The sequence below is a fragment of the Lactuca saligna genome, chromosome 5 (genome assembly GCF_052625555.1).
Source record: "Lactuca saligna cultivar CGN05327 chromosome 5, ASM5262555v1, whole genome shotgun sequence".
In the NCBI taxonomy this organism is placed as follows: Eukaryota; Viridiplantae; Streptophyta; class Magnoliopsida; order Asterales; family Asteraceae; genus Lactuca; species Lactuca saligna.
The window spans coordinates 238214934-238232709 of record NC_136421.1 but is presented as its reverse complement, the minus strand read 5'-3'; the positions used below and the strand labels follow the sequence as shown (position 1 = coordinate 238232709).

The 17776-nt window shown below is 30.0% G+C and overlaps 1 protein-coding gene across 1 annotated transcript; it reads left to right on the top strand.

The window, feature by feature from the left end:
* Positions 1-10472: 10472 nt before the first annotated feature.
* On the top strand, positions 10473-15544 carry LOC145046410 (uncharacterized). Its single transcript, XM_078994699.1, has 3 exons — positions 10473-10799; positions 14117-15065; positions 15168-15544. Exons 1-3 carry the CDS (start codon positions 10473-10475, stop codon positions 15542-15544), a joined length of 1653 nt encoding a protein of 550 aa, XP_078850825.1.
* Positions 15545-17776: the final 2232 nt, after the last annotated feature.

The following is a 17776-nucleotide window of genomic DNA, read 5'->3' as shown; positions in this document are numbered from 1 at the left end:
TCAGTATAACTATTTTATTTATAAGATCATTGCACAATAATTATTGATATAATTATTGATGATCATAACTTGAATTATAACAATAGATAAACCTTGTGTTGGAATGATTTTTATTATTTGAATTTATTTTTAATATGCTTCATGCTAGTTGTAGTTGTTTTTAAAAACAAACCCCTTAGATTTTTATTTTTTATTTTTAATATTTTTATGTAACAATCATACTTGTAATTGAACATCTTTAGTATAATTTGTTAATCCATTTCCGTGAGGGCACGGACCTTACTTCCGTTCATAGTAATCCTTAGTGTGTCTAAGTTGATTCATATTTTATCATATTTTGATAATTTATTTTGTTGGATTCAACACCCAACATATTACCCAACCTATAATGTCATTTAAGTTTAGAGACAAAACACACTATAAAATAAGAATTATTCTTACATGAATTATTATAGGTATGATCAAGATAGTAATGACTATCGACCTCACTACCAGACATACTATCCTTTTTTACTATTAATTCTAAAAACACACTTAATTAGTTTTATCAACTAACACATATAAAACCTACTATCTTTAGCAACCTCATGAGTGTGGACAATAAATTCACATCAAAACAAGGAACAGCTAGATAGAGTGATAGCATCAGAACATTTCAAATTTCATACATTATATTCTTTATTTTTAAATATCCATTTGGATGATCAATTCTAAGATTTAGGTTAAAAATACCCACCACGTCTAAAAGTGAGTTATCACTGTCATGTGTTGATTAACACTATATCAAAACCCCATTTTCAACACTTACTAAATGGAACAATTATAATACTTACCATATTATCGGAAATCTCATTCCTATTAAGTATTCTTATTCATCAAATTACGAAGTTTATGAAATTTGATCACTATTAAAAAAACCTAGTATATGGATTAGGGCACCAAGGTTACCAAAAATGTTATGTTTTCATTTTGACTAAATTTTTTAAATTTGGAGTTGTTTGGTTCCTCTCAATAAACTTATATGTATTATTATCCTTACCAATAAATGTGTAATTTCCCCTTTTTGACAATATGAAATAATACAACTAGATTTATAGGGCTTCTTATGGGATTCATTTGAGAAAGCAACCTTGGCACTTGAGAAATCCCTCATGAGAATATTGCTTCTACTAGGACATTATAAGTTATTTAATTTCATAAAAAGTTACATCAATTTATTAATTTCCTGATTATGATTACAAAGCTCTTAGAAGCATCACACACACACACACAAGTTCCTAGATTAGTTAATGTATCAAAGTCTTTCAATAGTACGTTAATTTTGTTAGAGCACTCAAAAGGATTTTGACAATTTTCGATTAACTAATAATTTTTTTGATACAAATTAAAGATAACTGACAAATCAATATCTTCATATGTCGTGTTGAGTTCTTTCTAGGGATAAAAAGAGCTAACAAAATATGCTTGACACGCATAAAGTTCCTTTGAAAAAACATCTAAGATCTAATTTAAAACAACATCAACCCTTTCTTGTTGATTAACTTTGATTTCATCATATTTAGGATTTACAAACTTTCCATGTTAGATTAGAACTTTATAAGAGTTTTGGTCGTGGAACATAGAGGCACTCTAAACCCTACATGCTTTAGTAATAGTAAGTTCAAAATTGATGATGGACCATTATCACTAGGTTGAAGGCATAAATGATCATTAGCTTTATCAAACACAACCACAATAGACACTTACTTGATTGCTAAAGAAACAATTTCATTAATGGCCATTTTAGCAAATTAACATATATACATATAGCAATTAGGAAATAAGACTAATATGAAACAAAAGTACAACTAGGATTCTAAACCAATAAAATGGTAAGCCAAACTGAAAAAAGTGGTTAATGATGCACAAAAAAAAAAAAGAAAAAAAAAAAAGAACCAGAATAACACTTAAATGCTTACCCAAGAATGATCTCCATCATAGGCCAACGAATTTATAATTCTCTAGTAAGATATGTAATCCTTTACTAAAGATATGAGTATGCGAAGATACTTACAAAATTCCCACATTATGACACATAATACATACAAGCTAACAACAATAAACTATTAAGGAAGCATAAAAGACTTACATAGCAATCTATAGATTTTTTTTGCATATTACCATAATCAAACCAAACAAAAACACCATGATGAATTCAATGGAAAGATAGGAAAATAAGACTTTACCAAGAGTTTGAGAGAGATGTTTGTTATCACTTCCTCTAGATGCATATACAATAGGAAACATAGAGACACAAAGAAATGCTCTATTTCGTCAACCTTCTTACAAAACTAGACCATACACAACAAAAAAAGGCACCTTTAGGGACGACAAAAAGCATCGCTAATAGTCAAGAAAGTCGCCCCTAAAGGTATTAGGGACGACTTGTCGTCTTAATTCGGTCGCCTCAAATATCTCGTAACTAATACTCCAAAGTTGTCCCTAAAGGCGTCGTCTCTAATACTTATCGTCGCTAATACTACTCGTTGTCCCTAAAGGTGTCGTCCCTAATAATATTCCGGCTACCGACCAATATTATTCCGGCCAAATATTCCGGCGAGATGTGTCGTCGCTAATGCTTAAGATTATCCCTAACGGTGTCGCCACTAATGATTGTTTTTTTAGATAAAATTTATATTTTATATTAGTTTATAATATAAAAACGCAGAATTTATAAAATTATAAAACATATAATTTAAAAATCTGAATTACATAAAACATCAAATAACATAAACAAAGTATATCACATTAACATCATCTAAATCTATAATAACATCATCCATAACATAAAACAATATATACTAATCGTCTTCCCCATCATCGTTTTCATCGTTGTTGTTGGTCGCATTGTCGACTTGTTTGCTAAATGAGCGCATAATATCTTCAATTACCGTCATAAACGTCGGGTTTTGGAGAAAAACATTAACATTCACATCCTACAAAGTAAGAATACAAATTAAAATATATCATACTATAAAAACAAATTATTCTTACTTAACAATTAAGTCACCCTACAAAAGTTTTATGCGGTTCTTTTTTCTATTATTCATACATATTATTTATGAGCAAAAAGTTGTTATTTAAAAATGTTGCACTGATGTTATCTTTACATTTGATTTTTAGTTTATTTGTAAGAATATTTTATATTATTGAAATTTAAATAATATATACTCTTATGTAGTTGCATTGATGTTATGTTTACACTCATTTTATCTAAAATCAAACTATATACATACTTGTAATTATAACATCATATATACACTAAATTAATATACAATTAAACACAGTTTCTCAAAACAAATTTTCAAATGCACATACATACATAGGCATACACTTACCAAATAGACATATATACATACCAATTCAATACCAAATACAAAATACCAATTATACATATACAAATACACATATACAAAATACCAAATAGACATATACACATTCCAAACATACCAAATAGACATATACATATTCCAAACATACATATACATATACACATATAGACACATATATATCAAACACTTTTTCTTGAAATACATTTTCAAATAGACATAAACATATATCAAATTCCTTATACAAAATAAACTTGTAAACATATATCAAATTCATACATACACATATACACAAAAATTGAACGTACCTGTGGTTGTAGAGCTGAAAACAGTGGAGCCAGTGGAGAAGTTCGTCGGAGACGGTGGATATCGCCGGAGACAGTTGACATCGATGGAGACAGACGGCAACAGTGGCGTTGATGTGGTGGTTCTAAAAGTTGAAGATTAGAGAAATCTCCTGAAAACCACCAAAATCAACAAAATTAGAGAAGAAAGAAAGAGAAAGAGAAAAGACGGTGGAAATGAAAAAGGGAAACGCACCTTAGCCGGTGGAGAAGTTCGTCGGAAACTGTGGCGAGCTGAGGTGGTGATAGTCGCCGGTGGAGCAACTGAAACCCGGTAAGAAGCTGCAAATCCCTCCGGCGGAAGAAGTGGGATGCACTGAAATTCACCGGAAAATGCTTCGTGATTGTCGCCGGAAAAAATGAGAGAGAAATGGAAACTGGAAATTAATCAGATTCTACGACCTGATGGGGAACAAAAGGTGGAACCCTTTAGGGGCGACACCTTTAGGGACGACTATGAATCATTAGAGACGACAAATCGGAGGGAAATTCACGCGTTCACTACAAGAAGATTGGGCAACAGCGGCGACACGCGTCGCCGCTAAAGGTTAGGACTGTCGCCGCTAATACCTTTAGCGGCGACGTGTCGCTGCAAATACGTCGCCGGTATAGATTCGTCGCTAATACGCTCATTGGCGCCGCAAATACTTGGTGTCGCCGCTAATACTCCTGTCGTCGCTAATGCTGCTCGTCGCCGCTAATATGTTGTCGCCGCTAATAAGACGCCGTCGCCACTATTCCCGTCGCTGCTAATGCTCTTTTGATTTATTTTTTTTTTGTTTATTTATTTCCCATTAAATTTATAATCAATCCAAATCCAAATATTAATCTAATAATTTTATATAGAAATATTAATACATAAAATCAATCCAAAATATTAATACATAAAATCAATCCAAAATATTAATCCATATATATACCACATTTAGTATTGTTTCGAATTACAAAACGTTTCATAAAATCCTAAAATAACTACTCGTCCTCATCATCATCTTCATTATTTTGTGGCGGCAATGAGCGAAACCACTCTTCCAATACTGCAGAACAAGCCGGGTCCTGTAGTATTGTTTGCAACATTTGCAACTATAAAAAAACAAAATATATTAACAATATATCAGAATAACATTATAATTAATTATACCAATCCATTATAGCATTTACTAACAATTACCTGTGATTGTGGTTGTTCTTGTGTCATTGGTTGTTGTTGATCGTACATAGACACAACGGTAGGGGGTTTACGCCCAATGCCTCTGATATGTCCGCGTCGAACACCCAATATTCTTTCAAAACAATCTTTTATATCAGTTGGTGCTAGACCGCTTGCCTCAGAAGTAGCTTGGGTTCGTTGGTTTATCTCTTCGAGTAAAGCATTCTATATTTTTTAAAAACAATAAAAATCATAAAAATTAGATTACTAAATACCTTTGACAATATAAACACTTATATGAAAAATACAAATTAACCACTTACGTATTGTTGCTCGACTGCAGGACTATAAAATACCCCTTGGCGATTGGAATTAGCTTTATGAAAAGTTTCGATTCGACTGATATCCTATTTAACATTAAAATTTAGATTAGTTATACTTTAAATAAATATTTAAATATATCATAACTTACCTCTTTAAAACATGCATTGCTATATGAGCTCGACCCCCCTCTATTTACAACTACTTGTTTTGCACGACATTCCTTGTTTGACGCCGAACGCCTTAAAAATTCTGGCGTTTGAAAATGTTCGACTGCCTTCGCCCAATTTTCATGTGACATTCCGTTAGGGGGGTTGTTTAATGCAGCTTGGATATCTGCAGGCCCCCCGATTTCCTTAAAATAAGCATGAGCTTTACTTTTTCGACCTCTGTAAACTTTTGCAAGACTTGAATCAATGCTCTGCAACAATTGAGCACGCTCCGGATCCATGTTAACCTTATCCAAATCAAATTTATTCTGCAAAACACAAAAAGTTTAGTTAATTAAATAACAATCACAACTAAAATTAAAATTGTATCCAAGTTACCTTTAGATGAACAACTGCTGCGTTCCTTAAAGCGGGGGAAACATTGTCCCAACCAGATACGTTGAAAGGGACATTGTTCCACAAATACCTCCCAATTTCATGGGTGAACGAATTACCACGCTTCCCGACAGGGGAATATGTGATCTCCCTGTCGAAATCCAAATCTATGGGCTTTCCCTTATTTGCCCTTATCAACTTTCCCAACTCAATATTTTTTGACATGCCTCTCCTTTTTTTAGGAAGCTCGGCTGCAAAAATACAATTAAACCTATTAGTCATGATAACTTATTATAAAATAATAAAAATAGTTAATAAATATATCAGAATAAAACTCACCATCTTGTTCGTGCTGACCACGACCAAAGCCTCCTGGAGGTGGTGGATCCCCGGCTCCATCACCTCCGTGTCCAAGCCCCATAACATCGGCCATCTTGGCCAAGAGTATTGCCCAAGTAAACCTCATCTGCAATATGAATAAAAGTTAGTTACCCTGCGAAATTGTAAGATATACAATATAGACAAACAACATAAATAAGACTTAAACAAACAATATGAATTAAAGTTACATTTCAAATAAAGTTTCTATTACCAAAAAAAATTGATTTTTTAATCAGAATCTTGATCATATAATTCAATGTCTTCTTCATCCGTATCATAATCAGAATCGCCATCATCATAATCAGTCTCTTCATCGGAAACATTATCGATTCTACCCGTTGGCGGAGGTACTTCAGTCTCGTCTTCATCATCATAATCAGCATTGTTTTGAGCTACATCAACATTGTTTTGAAAGTATTGTGAGAAGTCAATAAAAAGTCTAGCTCCAGATGAAGAGTTGTTTAAAGTTTTAATGACCTACATTAAGTCACTAAAAGTATGTTGCTATTAAGTTGGTTTTATAAGTGATTTAATTTGATTTTATAAAGGTAACTTAATTTGATTCTAAAATTAAATTAACTAGATTTTATAATTAATTTAATATTTTCTTTTTTGTTATTAGTTTAATTTATTTATTAAACTAATTTTATTTTATTTTAATATTAACATTAACTTGATTTAAAAACTACTTTAAGTTGATTTTACAATTAATTTATTATTTTTTAATGTTTTTTTAAAATTAATTTAATTTTATTCTATTTAAATTAAAATTACAAGAAGTACGTTGCTATTAAGTTAGTTTTCTAATTAATATAATTTGATTTTACAAATGTAACTTAATTTGATTCTAAAAGTAAATTAATTAGATTTTATAATTAATTTAATATTTTCTTTTTTGTTATTAGTTTAATTTATTTATTAAACTAATTTTATTTTATTTTAATATTAACATTAACTTGATTTAAAAACTACTTTAAGTTGATTTTATAATTAATTTATTATTTTTTAATGTTTTTTTAAAATTAATTTAATTTAATTCTATTTAAATTAAAATTACAAGAAGTACGTTGCTATTAAGTTAGTTTTATAATTAATATAATTTGATTTTACAAATGTAACTTAATTTGATTCTAAAAGTAAATTAATTAGATTTTATAATTAATTTAATATTTTCTTTTTTGTTATTAGTTTAATTTATTTATTAAACTAATTTTATTTTATTTTAATATTAACATTAACTTGATTTTAAAACTACTTTAAGTTGATTTTACAATTGATTTATTATTTTTTAATGTTTTTTTTTAAATTAATTTAATTTTATTCTATTTAAATTAAAATCACAAGAAGTACGTTGCTATTAAGTTAGTTTTATAATTAATATAATTAAAGCTAAAGTTGTAATGACCAACATTAAGTCACTAAAAGTATGTTCCTATTAAGTTGGCCAAACATTAAGTCACTAATAAATTAAACACTTTGAAACCATATACAATACATTACTAGAATTAAGTTGCTATTAATAACCTAATTAAGCCAAATGTATACATCCAATTTGCATATTTCAATTTCATCCAATTTCATACAATTAAGTTAAATGTATATATCCAATTTCATACAATTTGCATATTCCAATTTAATCCAATTTGCATATTCCAATTTCATACACTTAAGTCAAATGTATACATCTAATTTGCATATTCCAATTTCATCCAATTTCATACAAATATAAACATCTAACTTTCATTTTAAGGCAATGTGGTATAAACATAAATTTCAATCCAACAAATGTATATATTCATGTCATTTTTTTATACATCAATCTAATCTAAACATAAATATCAAAATATACACAAAATGCATAATTAAATTCCTACAAATCTGAAAAAAAAAAAAACACACACAAACCAACAAAATATTTCAACAAAATATATACAATCAAACAAAATTATCCAATAAAATGCATAATTAACCACTTTATATCTCAAAATACAAACATAATCACTCAATATAATTGAAAAATGCTCACATTTTATCATCTTAAGTAACACAAAAACAGAAAAATCATAGAAAAAGATGAGAAATTCGACCTTGGGGAAGGAGGGGCAATTTCGGAATTTGCAAAACTATCACCGGTTTATGGCTGTCTTGGGGGAATGAGGGGCAAGCACCGGTCCAAGAAGCAATTCCAACTCCACAAACTTGTTAAAAAAGCGTGATATTGAAGAAAGAAGAAGAGGAGAACGAGAGAAGTGGAAGTAGAGAAGAAAATGGCAGAAAGGGAACCTGTGAAGGGGGTAATCTGCGTTAGGTATTAGCGGCGACGGGTATTAGCGGCGACGTTAGGGCAACAGCGGCGACATAAGGGCATTAGCGGCGACATGTGGAGGGAAAAGATAAGGCGCGTCTCCGCTTTGCTCTACAGCCGTTAGATCAAAGTGAAATCGGACGGATGGGGTCAAAACGACGCGGATCGCTAAATGAACGCATTAGCGGCGACGCCTATAGCGGCGACGCATAGCAATAGCGGTGACACGTAACGCGTCATTTACGTGTCGCCGCTATTGCTATGCGTCGCCGCTATAGGCGTCGCCGCTAATGCGTTTATTTCTTGTAGTGGTTCATATTTTCGCCACCTTTAGCGGCGACAGCGCCGTCACAAATGGTGTCGCCCCTATTGGTGTGAACAGTAACTAACCCCATCCGTTGGATTAGGATGCAATCGTAGGGAGAAAATTTGATCTATGAAACATTCACGCGGATCGCCAATCAAACCCTTTAGTGACGCCCTTATTAGCGACGACGCGAGGCTTTAGCGACGATAAGAACGCGTATGGTTGAGTGTCGTCCCTAAAACTTCGTGTCGTCCCTAAAGATTACATTTCTTGTTGTGATATACAAAGCACTACACCTTAACATAGAAAAAAATTAGATGTCAAAACCCGAAACCTCCTAAAGAAAATAAAGAAGATCTGTTTAAAAAAAGATCTCAACGATCTACTATCATAATGTTATCATATTGAGAGACAAAAGAGATCTATATTGAAAAATATTTTAAGAACCCAATGGATGAGCAAACCCTAATCATAGATAGAAAGAATTTGAGAACAACATAGAATGAAACAAAAAATGGTCCAAAGTCTCAAAATAAGTAAAAACGATCTCCCCGAGAATGAAAATAGTTAAAAACACCCTAATAAAAATACATATATGATTCAAACAAATGGAAATCAAACACTATATCCGCAAAAACTTACAATGATATACGATGATCTACAATAATATAAAGAGAAGAAAAGAATTTATACTAATGAAAAAACAATTAAGAAACTCTAATAAATGAACATTCTCTGATTAATAAAATCTCATACAAATAAGAACTTGACTCTAGATCTATGATAAAATTATTAAGTAAACAAGAGAAAATATACTTGTCATATTTTTCAAGAACCATAAAACATTAAGGATGATCACAACTTCAACATGAGTTCAATCGATTTTACAATAACTTGATTTAAGCTTAAGATATGAACGAGAACTTGCACAACTTAAACATATATTTCAATAGAAACTTATCTATTAAAAATTGAAATGAATTTTAATTGAATTACTATTCCTTACAAATCAACTAAAGATTATAATCTTGATAGGTTTTTTTTGTTTGTTTTTAATTTACTTTAAAAGTGTTTGGGTGCACCAACAAGTGGTTTCTCTCTTTAGATTACATTCAAATCATTATCCTTTGATTTTTAAGGACTTGTCCATTGTATGGCTTAACACCTTATTGTCGTTCAAGTCATGGATTTGATTGGATGATTTTACATAGGAGAGTAAGAAGGGGTGAAATTTGATTATCTAAATTATCATTGCAATGATATGATAAACTCGATGAATCCTAGAATCTCTACTATAAATCTGAAACTAAAAATTACGTCAAAATATATATCTTTGCTATACATTTTTTCGTTATCTTATGAGTTTGGTGCGTTTTTTTTCCTAAAATAGCCATAGTTCTTTCATATATTTAATTGTTTCTCTAACACATCACTCTCCATGGCCTCCTTCAGTTGTTTCTATCACTACACAACATTTTTTTTCCTATCTCTTATCTTCTTCCTCTAACTCACATCTCCCTTGCAGAATTTATATCTTCATCTCTTTCCCTCCATTCTTGAAAACTATTGAGGTTTCATCTCTCTCTCTCTCTCTCTCTCTCTCTCTCTCTCTCTCTCTCTCTCTCTCTCTCTCTCTCTCTCTCTCTCTCTCTCTCTCTCTCTCTCTCTCTCTCTCTCTCTCTCTCTCTCTCTCTCACTCATTAAACAACTATGTTTCTATATCGAAAGGGTTTTTAAAATATAGGTAAAAGATGGCTCTAGAAGAATGTCACATCTCTGAGGGGTTCAAGAACATGTCACAAGCTAGTGATGGCGGAGGAAATGATTTGACGAAAGGACTATGGACTCCCCAAGAGGATGCACTACTGGTAAAATATGTAACGGAAAATGGCGAAAGGAGATGGAATGATGTTTCGAAAAAGTTTGGGTTAATGAGATGTGGGAACAGTTGTAGGCTTCGATGGTTTAACCATTTAAGGTCTAATCTCAAGAAAGAAGATTTTACTCCTGAAGAAGAAAACATCATCTTAAAGCTTCATGCAAAATATGGCAACAGATGGTCACATCTTGCTCGTCATGTACATTTCTCTCCCCTTTTCTCTCTTTGACAAGAACAATAGTGACAATAGAAAACTTCCTTATGATTTTAGGCTAATATTTGAAATAATTTCATTAGCTTCAAAAATTGAATTTTTTCCATTGCAATGTCACCACTTGCTTACAAGCGTTATTATTTATTGGTAACAAATTTTGAAGATCTCTGAAAAGTTCTAATGAAGGTTTTTTTATGTAGTTACATATGATCTTAACTTAATTTTTAATTTTTTTTATATGCACAAATTAATAATTAACAACCGTTTGACCGATTAATATTTTTAATATTTAAACAGTAGTATAAAATAATACATTTTTTAATTAGTAAGAATGTTATTATTTAAAGTTAAATATATATCGCATATTTAAGTAATTTTGACAACTTCAAGGTCTTGTTTTGTATTCTATATATAGCAAAGAAATTTCAAAATTAGTCAAAGAATAAAAGAGAAAAGTTTCACGTTTTTCATGTGACTTAGCTTATTTTTAGAAAATTGTAGATTTTTTAATATATAAGATTATTTTAATATCTTATTCGGATCCAATAAGAAAGAAACTTTTGGTTGGAAAGTAATTTTTTTCTACATATTTTTTGTCGAATAAGAAGTAAAATTATTCGATAAATCAAAAATAAAATGATTCAAAAAAAATCTCAAAAAATATCTTAATAATTTATTTTTCCGATGATTTTATTGGTATTCATAAAATTGTCATAAAAATGATTTTTCTTCTTTATATAACGAAAAATAAATTTTTAATTTTTTTTCTTGTAAGGTATCTTACCTTTGATTCTTTTAATCATTCATTTTGTTGTTTGGATAAAAAAATATACATATAATTTTTTTATCTTCTTAACAAAAGTTTAATTCTTATTTGATCCGGATTTTATATATATATATATATATATATATATATATATATATATATATATATATATATATATATATATATATATATATATATATATATATATATATATATATATATGCAAGTTTTTTCGAAAACAAAGATTTATGAAAACTCATGATCTATTCATTTTTTTAAAATAAAAATCACCCACGGACTTCCATACCAACAATTAAGACAGATCCACGGTAAAAAAAAAAAAAAAGATTTGATAATTTTTTGTCCGTTTTTTTTTTTTTTTTTTTTGAAATGTGGATGTATGCACAATCAACAGTTATATAGACTGCAAATGTGTATAATTAACAGTTATATAGACTGCTGATGAACATAATCAACAGTTATATAAAGGGATATCTTCAGAAAGTTCCGATATTTTGGGCAAATTTTTAATAAAGTCCTAAATTTTATTTTTTGAATAAAAAAGTCCTAACTTTTTCACCTTTTGAATAGAAAAGCCCAAGAAACTGACTAATTTATTCACTTTAGTCATTTTTGACCTGTTCAGCAGATCATCAAACCAAATTGTTAATTTTTCGAAAATAAAAGGACTTTTTTGCAGATTTCGTCAAAATTTTTATATATTGTATAAACATATTTTTAACATATCTATATCTATTTTTACGTATTTTTGTATTTTTTATATTTTTATAAGTATATATATTTACGTATTTTTATGTATTTTAAATGTATAAACGTTTTTTTTTTACTTATATATATATATATATATATATATATATATATATATATATATATGTATTTTTAACCATTTTACATATTTTTTTATGTACTTTTAAGTGTTATTTTTTTTATATATTATGTATTTATATGTATTTTTATATATTTTAAAAACTTTTTATATAGATGTTTATGTATTTTAAGTGTATAAACGTATTTTTTACGTATTTATATCTATTTTTAAGTATTTTACATATCTTTTATGTATTATGTATTTGTATACTTTTTTAAAGTTTTTTATATAGATGTTTTTGTAAATATTTATTTATTTTAAATGTATAAACGTATTATTTTGCGTATTGATATGTGGTTTTTAAGTACTTTAAATATTTTTTTTGTGTATTTTTATGTGTTTTTTTTATGTATTATGTATTTATATATCTTTTTGCTTAATCATGTATTTTTTTTAGTTTTCTTATATAGATGTTTATGTATTTTTTTATGTACATTAAATGTTAAAGTGTATTATTTTTACGTTAAAATATATAAACACATAAAAATAATACAATTAAACATTTAATATACATAAAAATACATAACATCTATATAAGAAAACTAAAAGAATACATAAATACGCAAAAATACATATAAATACATAATACATAAAAAAACACAAAAAATATGTAAAATAGTTTAAAAAAATACATATAAGTACTTAAAACAATAAGTCAATACATTTAAAATACATAAATATACAAAAACATCTATATAAAACACTTAAATGAATACATAAATACGTAATACATAAAAATATGTAAAATACTTAAAAATAGATGTAAATACGTAAAAAATACGTTGATACATTTAAAATACATAAACAACTATATAAAAAGCTTAAAAATATATAAATACGTTAAAATACATAATACACAAAAAATTACACATAAAAATGCATAAAAAATGTAAAATGGTCTAAAATACATATAAATAAGTAAAAAATACGTTTATATATTTAAAAAACATAAAAATACGTAAACGTATACATCTAAAAACATAAAAAATACACAAATACGTAAAAGTTGATATAGATATTTAAAAAAATATGTTTATGCATCATATAAAAATTTTGACGAAATCTGCAAAAAAATCCCGTTATTTTCGAAAAATTAATAATTTGGTCTTATGACCTGCTGAACCGGTCAAAAATGGCTGAAGTGAATAAATTAGCCGGTTTCTTGGGCTTTTGTATTCGAAAGATGAAAAAGCCAGGAATTTTTTATTCAAAAAATAAAATTTAGGACTTTATTAAAAATTTACCCAAAATATTGAAACTTTTCTGGAGATATCCCGTTATATAAACTACGTATTTGCACAATCTGCAGCTATAACAAACATGTGCAATCTAAATAAAGAATATTATTTGTTTTTTTAACATCTGCATACTAATAAAATAAATTAAAATATAATTATTTATTTATTTATTTATTTATTTATTTTTTATTTTTTATTTTTTTTTTAATTTTCTAGCTTTGTACAAATGATATTTTACAGATTTGATTAAAAAAATATGTGTTTGTATAATGGCCTAATTGGTCTTTTTAACTTTTATGGAGTACACAATCTTGATTTCATGTTTGGATTTGTGAATTTTTTTCTTCATCGCCTTTAATTTCAAAGTTCTACCTTTCACTATACTAAGGTTTGTTAATTTATGGTTCAGCTTCCGGGGCGAACTGACAACGAGATAAAAAACTACTGGAACATTAGATTGAAAAGACTTGTTCGTGCTGGATTACCTATTTACCCTCCTGAAATTCTACGAGAGATCCAACATCGACGCTTCAACACTCAAAATCTAGAACGACCTCCACAAAACCAAATACAGTTTTCTTCATTGTCATCGTTGTCATTGCCACAAAACCCTGATTTCACTTCATTCCTTTCTTCATCATCTTCCTCATTTGAAGAAAACCCACATCAAACAAATACAGCCTCTATTTCAACAATTCAGGAAAACCCTGATTCCAGTTCCATCAACTCCATGTCTTTGATCGAATTAGCAATGAGTTACCCCCTTCTAATTGCTACTTTATACCCCCCTATAAACATGTACAAGTTCAACCTTCATAGTCATAACAATGGTGGAGTCGTGTTGTCACCACCACCCTCTCAACATTTAAAACGTTCGAACTCACCTTATAAACCCGTCTTTGCTGGAAGTCAGCTTGCACCATCTGACATAGATACAGTACAAACGGATGATCCTGTCTTGTCTGAAAACTTTAAAATAATAGAGATCCCTTCAATCCAATCATGCTTTGAAGCAATCACGCCAACTTTTTCTTCGACCAACGGGAGTGATCACTACTTCATTGCGACGTCAAATGGTGAAGACAATCACAACATGGATCCAGACTTATGCTCAGGGAGAAACAGTGGATTGCTACAAGATGTTTTGAGACAACCTACAGCTTTATTGAGCTCCCAGTTACCCTGTAAACAATCTGAAAATGATCAACCAGCTGAAGGAAGATTAATCATGCATGATGATTCCGTTGCGGAAATGAACCACCCAAACAGCACCGATGCGAATTTAGAATCCGGGTTTGGATCAAGTGCTGATGACATGAACCTTGTGGATGACTTCAGCTCTTTCTTTTCATCAAATGGTAAGTTTCCGAGTTCGAGTATGTACTAGTTTTGATGAATCATTAATGGCATGTCATGTATTTGTGATCACATGATTTCTTATGTTGGTAATTTTGTTTAAGATATTGGAGTCCTATCAGAAGTTGATGTGTTTGAAATCTTAAACGAGATGAACGATTTGGTAGACTTCCCAGTAAGTGGACCTCCTCAAGCACTGAGTTTGAGAAGTAATGGCGCATCTACTGAACCAGCCAATGTTTCCGATGGCATCATGACTCCAGCGACGGAAATACAAGGGGAACTTGTGTTTTGTCCGGTTCCTACCACCCAAACTGAGATCGGAGATGGTTGGGCGACAGATGTGTTCTCTCTTATTGAAAACAACCCAGCCGATACAGACGAAGAGTATGCTCAAGAACTTATGGGTTCTCAGATGGCAATCACCCTAATTGAGCAAGAACGTGACTGGGCTCTAGGCTATATGCCTAGCTTTTCCTAAAAATATAGTAGATAAACATCAGGCTTGATAGATATGGCATATATATTAGGGTTTAAATGGTCTATGTTTTGTTTATATTGCTTAATTGTAATCAAGTCATATGAGGATTCTAGATTGCTCTCCTATCTGATTTACTAAGACATTTACATTAGTAGGATTATGATTTATGATATGGTGAGTTTGTGTCATGTGGTTATAAACACATTTCAAACAAAAACAATAACTGGAATCGTTATCTTATTAATGAAGAACTAATTAATCGAAAAATACAAATAAAACTCAAAACTCCATACAAAAACACTCAAACAACTTCACTTAACCTACCTATTAATCAAATTTATCCAATCGATACTAGAACTCCTCTTATTTCTCGTTTTAACCAATGCAATGCCACCCTTTTGATGTCATTAGCCAAGTCTTTAGAACTTATACTCTTGTTATTGAATGCACTCTAATTGCGATAATGCCACACGATCCAAGCTAGAGCATAGATCACAAACTCGACACCCCCTTTGAACTTTGTGATTAGCTCTCGAAGCCTCAACAACCATTAGATCAATAGATCCCACCATGACTGGGATATCTCTCCACCAAAGTGAAAGATGAGCTTTGATCTTTTTTACAAACGTAAAATCCAAAAAAATGAAAGATAAACTCAGTTTCATTGCAATTGTGTCTAGTGGACAAAGAGAAGTAGTCAAATAATTGACACCAATTCTAGCAAGATTATCCTGTCAGAAGTTTACCAAGTCGGGCTCCAAGCAAGAATGCTAGCTATACCCGGTACTATTTGATTCCAATTCGTTTCAGTATGATTACCATCCAAAATGGCTCCATCAATATTTTTTTCGCATATATGACACTATATAAAAACTAGGGTTGTAAACGAACCGAACGTTCAGCGAACTGTTCGTAAACCTTTCGGCAGGATTCACTTATGTTCGTTTATTTAAAAAATGAACGAACATGAACACAAAGTCTCGTTCGTTTAGTTAAATGAACAAACATTAACAAATCTTGTTCATTCAATTATGTTCGTAAACGTTTGTTTATGTTGTTCGTTTACGCTTGTTTATGTTTGTTCACATAAGTTTTTTTTAATGTTCATATATGTTTAAGCGTATTTGATTACATTACCATATTATATGTTTATCTATGTTTATATATGTTTGAATTATGTTTGTTTATCTTTGTTCATTTATGTTCGGTCGTTTATGTTCGTTTAACATGTTCACGAACATAAATGAACAAACATGAACAATGCAATTTGTTAAACGAACGAACATGAACACGAAAACTTATTCGTTTATCCGTTCGTATTCGTTCATTTCTTCGACTAACTTAAACGAAAGAATATGAACAAATTCTATTCGTGTTCGTTTGATTCATTTACAGCCCTAATAATAACCATCACCATTCTTTGCCGAAATCCATTTGGTGTTTTGTTGGCTGAAAAGTTTGTTAAAGTCTACATTAAAACGACTAATAGAGATGTGCAAATGACAAATGACACCACAAGTACTCCCATGAGACACAAGCGCTTTTCTGATGCCATCGTCCATGCTATCTAATTGAATCACTATTTTCCATATCGAACCATTTTCATTCCTAAACGTCCAACACCATTTCCATAACATAACAAGGTTAAACGCTCGCAAGTTTCCAATGTCCAGACCATTTTTTTCCTATAATTAAGAGTTTTTGTAACATCCTAAATTTCAAACCAATATTTTCATTTTAAAAATCAAATTATACATTAAGTTTTAAACATAGTTAAATTACAAAAACTAATGGAAGTCGAATAACATAATAACTTTGATGCGAATGTATACTCCCATTGTGAACTTCACTCTAACAACCTGAAAAACATTATACTTAACAACATAATCATAAAGTTTAGTGAGTTTCTTAGTATAGCATATATTCTGCCACACATACTATGCATAAAAATTAGGCTTTTTTCTTCAAAGCTAATCCACCATCAATCCTTAAAAATAATATCTCAATATACATATCAATCATAGGCATCTTACCACCGTATCACTACAGACTCTTAGCTATCATACAACTGCCCAACTCTCATTCATCATCCAATCACCGACACTTAGTTGTCCCATAATCATACCTAGGCTATTACTAATACTGTTGGTCATCTTATTAATGTATAATCATACATAGTTAATAAGAAGATATGCAGTCGAACATATGATCCTATCCAAAAGCAATATATCA